General features: G+C 44.4%; 1 protein-coding gene across 1 annotated transcript; it reads right to left on the reverse strand.

Annotated features, from left to right (window-relative positions):
• Positions 1–1704: 1704 nt before the first annotated feature.
• On the reverse strand, positions 1705–4098 carry LOC139392493 (amphoterin-induced protein 2-like). Its single transcript, XM_071140485.1, has 2 exons — positions 3918–4098; positions 1705–3293 (listed from the first exon to the last, which is right to left on the reverse strand). The coding sequence occupies exon 2, from the start codon at positions 3226–3228 to the stop codon at positions 1705–1707; it is 1524 nt and encodes a 507-aa protein (XP_070996586.1). The 5' UTR covers positions 3229–3293; positions 3918–4098.
• Between the last annotated feature and the right edge of the window lie 2920 nt (positions 4099–7018).

The raw sequence follows: 7018 nt of genomic DNA on the forward strand, positions 1-7018 counted from the left end.
CAGTGAGGGTGGGAGTGGGAACCTACTGTAGTTAAATATGTCCCCTAGAGAACTGTCAGTGAGGGTGGGAGTGGGAACCTACTGTAGTTAAATATGTCCCCTAGAGAACTGTCAGTGAGGGTGGGAGTGGGAACCTACTGTAGTTAAATATGTCCCCTAGAGAACTGTCATCGGTGGGAATGGGAACCTACTGTAGTTAAATATGTCCCCTAGAGAACTGTCATCGGTGGGAATGGGAACCTACTGTAGTTAAATATGTCCCCTAGAGAACTGTCAGTGGGAGTGGGAACCTACTGTATTTAAATATGTCCCCTAAAGAACTGTCAGTGGGGGTGGGAGTGGGAACCTACTGTAGTTAAATATGTCCCCTAGGGGTGGGAGTGGGAACCTACTGTAGTTAAATATGTCCCCTAGAGAACTGTCAGTGGGGGTGGGAGTGGGAACCTACTGTAGTTAAATATGTCCCCTAGAGAACTGTCAGTGAGGGTGGGAGTGGGAACCTACTGTAGTTAAATATGTCCCCTAGAGAACTGTCAGTGAGGGTGGGAACCTACTGTAGTTAAATATGTCCCCTAGGGGTGGGAGTGGGAACCTACTGTAGTTAAATATGTCCCCTAGAGAACTGTCAGTGAGGGTGGGAGTGGGAACCTACTGTAGTTAAATATGTCCCCTAGAGAACTGTCAGTGGGGGTGGGAGTGGGAACCTACTGTAGTTAAATATGTCCCCTAGAGAACTGTCAGTGAGGGGGGGGGATCTCGGCAATCAATTCCTGTCCACTCCATCACCTCAAAGGACGTGAACACGCTTTTTAAAGCTTTATTCCATTACAGCCTAACGCTAAGATAAAATTAAGTGTTTTCTTTCTAAAAATGGTGTCTGCAAGATATAGCAGGTCTCGAGACCATTGATGGATAAAAAAGCCTACTCATCTGAAATGCATATATACTTAAATGAACATACAACATCAAGACAATGAAATGTAGGTCTTCTACATGAATGTCAATATCCAAGTTAGTTCAATATATTAATACCAGCAGTAACATATCAGTCCCTTCCTTACCTTAAAAACTCTATTCACAGTCACACCTGCAAAAATAACAGAGAACAACAATAGTATATAGGTCATGGGAGGCTTGGGGCTAGAGCTGGCTAGTTCCCAGAAACTGATCAGGGTCGACTTTGGCATCTTTGTCTGAATGCATCCATTCAACCTGCATATAATACATTAAGAATACACGTACAGTCAGTGTCCGCCCTGTTATGATCATTCATAATAGCGCATGGCACCTTATGACAGACTAGGAGCCTGCAAGTAATTATTTGGATGGACAGTGTATACCATGTGTATCCTGTAATAACATTATAGATCCATGAATGCCTACATAAAGCATTTCACACAGGTGTTTCACAGAATGTATTTTGTTTGGAACTATTTCTTTATCTGCAAGTTCATATGTATACAACTTTGACATAAAGAAACCAACTACTGTTTCCATATCTATCCACACAGTAGGTATAACATTAAAAAGCAGGCTGATCACTGTTGTGAAATAACAGGTGTTAAAACTACTTTCATGTATGGATTCTCAATGCGAGGTTTCAATATTTGGCATTTTGAGAACCATGTTACAAACAGTCCATTTTGCATGGTGTAGTCTAGTCCAGTGAAAGCATGGTGGGGCTTGAAGGACACACCCTGAATGCTACGCAACGTGCTCTTCGAGGACCTGCTCCAAGGCCCTGCTTCCATTCTTCAAAATGCCCTCTATGGCTGCAGCGTCCATTACTGGGTGCTTGGCCCTGCATTTGTGGGGGTGCTCGCCCCCCGTTTCGAGGAAGGCCACCCTCTTTCCACCGGTGACCCTTCTGTCTGCGAGCTCCGCCTCTCTGGGGTCTGCACAGAGGAGCATGGCTCGCCCGCCGCACCCACCAACGCCCCCGGCCTTTCCACCATGGCAACGGCAGGGAGTGAGGTACAGGTAGAGGAGCACCAGGACGATGCTGACCACACAGGACGCCAGCGTGGTAAATGCCGTGTTAAAATGCTCCCCGCCGCTGCTACGTTCCTCCCCGCTCTTGCCTGGCCTGCTGGGGTTACCTACGGAGACGGTGACCTCCAAAGTCTCGTTGGAGCTCCGGTGTCGACCGCGGACTGCCACGCATGAGTAAGTCCCTGAATCCTCCCGGAGAGCCCCTCGGATCTCCAGGGTACCGTTGGTGAGGACCGTGAGGCGGCTGCTCTGACCGTCTGTTACACCCAGTGCCGGGGATCCATCGCCCGGGGTCACCCAGAACACCATCAACCCTTCCCGGAGGGGGAGAGAAACGCCAGGGCACGGCACCATGAGCCAATCGCCAGGCTCTGCCTGGTAAGACACTTCTACAGTTCCATGGAACCCACCCTGAGGGCTAGCAGAACAATTCAGCCACTCCTCCTGACCCAGGCTGCATGGATACTCCTCCCTGAAGTCTAGTAGGGGACGGTACTGCCTCCTCTCCCAGTACTCCAGCATGGCTCGCAGGGCACAGTCGCACACCAACGGGTTCCCCTGCAAATAGATGCCACCCTGCTGCCAGGTGGCCAGAGAGAGTAGGCTCTGCACGGGCACCTGCCTCACCATGTTCATCGACAAATCCAGGAAACGCAGACATGGCAGAGCCCCATCTCGCTGGTAGAGCTCCAGGGGGAAGGCAGTCAGTCTGTTCCCGCCCAGATACAGCCTTTCCAGGCTGCTCAGACCCTGGAAGGCACCCGCCATGGTCTGACTGATGTGGTTTCCAAACAGAAGCAGCACTTCCAGTTCCCCGAGCCCATGGAAGGCAGATGCGTTGAGCCGAGACAGCCCATTGGACGAGAGGTCCAGGTGGCGAAGGTGAGGGGTGGGGGCGAAGGTGTCCGGTGCCAGATGGGTAATGGCGTTTTGACTGAGGACCAGCGTGGTCAGCCTGTCCAGACACCGGTCTGGCCAATCCAAGAGCAGAGCAGTGAGGACATTGTGACTGAGGTCCAATCGGGTGACATAGCCAGGGAGGTCAGGGGGAACGATTGACAGATTGAGACCACTGCAGGAGACGATGTCGCTGGCACACAGGCAGGGTGGTGGGCAGGCGGCCGTGAACGTCATACGGGACAGACACATGGACAGGAGGAATGCCAAGGTAACCCTAAAGCCATGTAAGTGCCCGTCAATTGACACACCCAGCGGTTGTGGCACAACGGGACACATTCTACTGTTTGATGGCTGAGTCTCAGCTTGTTGGTGAAGAAGTTGCAAACATCTTATGAGCCACTCTTAAGCGTCCCATTCAAAAAGAGAGCGAGAGAGAGCGAGAGACACACAGAGAGGGAGAGATGGGTATTAGCATCCGATAATGTCATATGAGTGATTAACTTGTTTTCTCTGCAAAATAACCTTAATGCTAGAGTCCTTAATGAAAACAATAAAAAGCGCCCATCCCACCTCTGTTTTGGTAAAAAACTGAGGGATGGAGATGGAGAAATGTAAACACTCTCAAATTCATAGACAGAGCTGTGGATGTAAGGACTGATGATCCATTATATCAGAATTATACTTTTAACCACGTTTTGAGGCTTTACAGTGTTTGTTTACATTGTTTACAACATTGGAGTAAAATATGCTTACATTTTGGGTTCTGATGGGGTTATACAGTTGAACTAAACTCATGAGGGATTAGCTATTACATTTGATAACCATCTGGTTTATGCTCGTTTAGAAGGCAATTTACAGTGGAATTAGCTCGAACCATCATGTAGTTTGTACTAGTGAAACTGTTATTTTACCAGCTGAAAATTATGCTATAAGGGAATAGATTGAGTCTCATAGAAAATACTCCCAGAGAGCCGCAGAACAAAAGGAAAGGTCCAAGCAATAGAAAGTTTAACATAACCACTTACATTTCCAAACGATGAAGATCCTCACAATAATGCGACATCGTTTCTTCGTATTGTGACCAAAACCAATGAACGTATTTCGCTCTCTGGAACTGTTTTATTCTCATACAAGATGCCTAGGCTATATTCCGTTATTAAAAAAAAATGGAACCAATACTTCATACAATAAAATACACTTTCTAGTGTATTGTCATCTCCAAACAGACTCCAAAAGCGTCCAAATGAAAGCAGGGCTTGCGGTTGCTCACAAAATAAATATGGCACATCGATAGTAGGCTAAGGCTATTAAACCAATTAGGCGACTTGTTTCCTCGCGTCCCCGACAAATTAAACCGTTGCTTGGATGCCACGGTGTGTCTGGGTAGGTTACGTTATTGCGCAGCATCATTGGTCTACAACCCTGAATTGATTTTATATATATATATACAACGTGTAAACACAGACTTTGCAAATAAACATGTTTCATTTACAAATAAAACAATGGATACTGTCGGCTGATAGATGGACCTATTATTGATAATCAGGCTGCAACAATTGCATTATAATATTGGCATTAGCGTTATTGGCTGAAATATATAAACATATAAACGCCACATGTTAAGTGTTGGTTACATTTATCATTAGCTGAAATAAAAGATCCCAAACATGTTCCATAATGTACAAAAAGCTTATTTCTTTCAAATTTTGCGCACCAATTTGTTTACATCCCTGAAAGTGAGCCTTTCTCATTTGCCAAGATAATCCATCCACCTGACAGGTGTGGCATATCAAGAAGCTGATTAAACAGCATGATCATTAAACAGGTGCACCTTGTGCTGGGGACAGTAAAAGGCCACTAAAATGTTTTGTCACACAACACAATGCCACAGATGTCTCAAGTTGAGGGAGCATGCAATTGGCATGCTGACTGTAGGAATGTCCAACAGAGCTGTTGCCAGAGAATTGGATGTTAATTTCTCTACCATAAGACGCCGCCATCATTTTAGAGAATTTGGCAGTACATCCAATCGGCCTCACAACTGCAGACCACGTGTAACCACGCCACTTACACATCCAGGTTCTTCACCTGTAGGATTGTCTGAGGGGAGGGGATGGGTGCTGAGGAGTATTTCTGTCTGTAATTATAGGGGGCTACTACTACCATATTTACAATTTTTGTTGCTAAAGGCTAATCAAATGTAATTTGTAATATACAAGTCTAATCAAGAAATGTAGGCTATGAAAGCAAAGAGATCATTACAGATATTGATCAAATCCATAATCAGTAAGTGCAATCAAAGGTTTTTTCTTGAATTATGTAGGCTACATCCCACTGGGCACAGATGTCAGTTCAACATCTAGTTTTGATTTATATTTGGTTGAGTTGTCAACTAAAGTGAATTCAACAACAACAACAAATTCACCATGTCATTGGATTTAGGTTAAAAGTTGGGCGAAAACCCCAGATATACCCTTATGTTGATGACTTTTGGAAAATCCAATCAGTATTCCACTCAACCAGTTTTTGCCCTGTGGGATGTTTCTTTGGCCAAACATGTTATTGCATGTTGTTCATTGAAAGGATCCTGTGTTGACACAATTAGGTGGCCTATCCCATATCTCTCAAGTCTCCACTTTTTAAACCTTTGTTTAACTAGGCAAGTCAGTTAAGAACAAATTCTTATTTACAATGATAGCCTGGGAACAGTGGGATTAACTACCTTGTTCAGAGGCAGAACGACAGATTTTTACCTTGTCAGCTCGGGGATTCGATTTAGCAACCTTTTGATTACTTGCCAAACTCTCTTAACCACTAGGCTACCTGCCGCCCCACTTATAGGGCCAATCCTCTGTTGAAACAATAACAAAGCATCAACCCTGCCTCTGTTTTGGTAAAAAGCCAAGGGTTGAGCCTGGAGAAATTTAAACATTCAAATTCATAGACAGAGGACTGACCATACGTTACATCAAAGGTGTAGTTTTAACCATTAATACCATGTTTTAACTAGGTTTTGAGGCTATACAGTGTTGAGGCAATACATTTACAATGTTTACAATCATTGTAGTAAAACCAGCTTATATTTTGGGTTCAGATGGGGTGTGACAGTTGAACTGAGCTCATGAGGCATTAAGTTATATTCTTCAATAATGTGTATATATAATTCATTTATGAGTCCAAAAATGGATGCAGCAACTGCAGTTTGCCCCTCGTTCTACCCCTGAGCAAGGCAGTTAACCCAGTGTTCCTGGGCGACGATGACGTGGATGTCGATTAAGGCAGCTCCTTGCACCTCTCTGATTCAGAGGTTGGGCTAAATGCGGAAGACACATTTCAGTTGAATGCATTCAGTTGTACAACGGACTAGGCATCCCCCTTTCCCTTCAAGTCATACGAAGACAGTGGCCTATTTCAATCGGAATAGAGAGTAGCATGGTTATAGAAATCACCATATGTCTTCTACCACAGTCTTTAGTGGAGAAGAACTTCAACAGACATCCACTGTAACAAACTGGTGCATTGAACTGTATTTGGCACCTGAAAATGGAACAATAGATTGATTGTATAAGAAAATAATTACAGGCCTACAGTATACAGTGCCTTGCGAAAGTATTCGGCCCCCTTGAACTTTGCGACCTTTTGCCACATTTCAGGCTTCAAACATAAAGATATAAAACTGTCTTTTTTTGTGAAGAATCAACAACAAGTGGGACACAATCATGAAGTGGAACGACATTTATTGGATATTTCAAACTTTTTTAACAAATCAAAAACTGAAAAATTGGCGTGCAAAATTATTCAGCCCCCTTAAGTTAATACTTTGTAGCGCCACCTTTTGCTGCGATTACAGCTGTAAGTCGCTTGGGGTATGTCTCTATCAGTTTTGCACATCGAGAGACTGAATTTTTTTACCATTCCTCCTTGCAAAACAGCTCAAGCTCAGTGAGGTTGGATGGAGAGCATTTGTGAACAGCAGTTTTCAGTTCTTTCCACAGATTCTCGATTGGATTCAGGTCTGGACTTTGACTTGGCCATTCTAACACCTGGATATGTTTATTTTTGAACCATTCCATTGTAGATTTTGCTTTATGTTTTGGATCATTGTCTTGTTGGAAGACAAATCTCC

The sequence above is a fragment of the Oncorhynchus clarkii genome, chromosome 33 (assembly GCF_045791955.1).
Source record: "Oncorhynchus clarkii lewisi isolate Uvic-CL-2024 chromosome 33, UVic_Ocla_1.0, whole genome shotgun sequence".
NCBI classification, from domain to species: Eukaryota; Metazoa; Chordata; class Actinopteri; order Salmoniformes; family Salmonidae; genus Oncorhynchus; species Oncorhynchus clarkii.

Bases quoted from the DNA above. Each gene is read 5' to 3' on its own strand.
- LOC139392493 (XM_071140485.1), bottom strand. From the start codon at position 3,228: ATGTGTCCCGTTGTGCCACAACCGCTGGGTGTGTCAATTGACGGGCAC.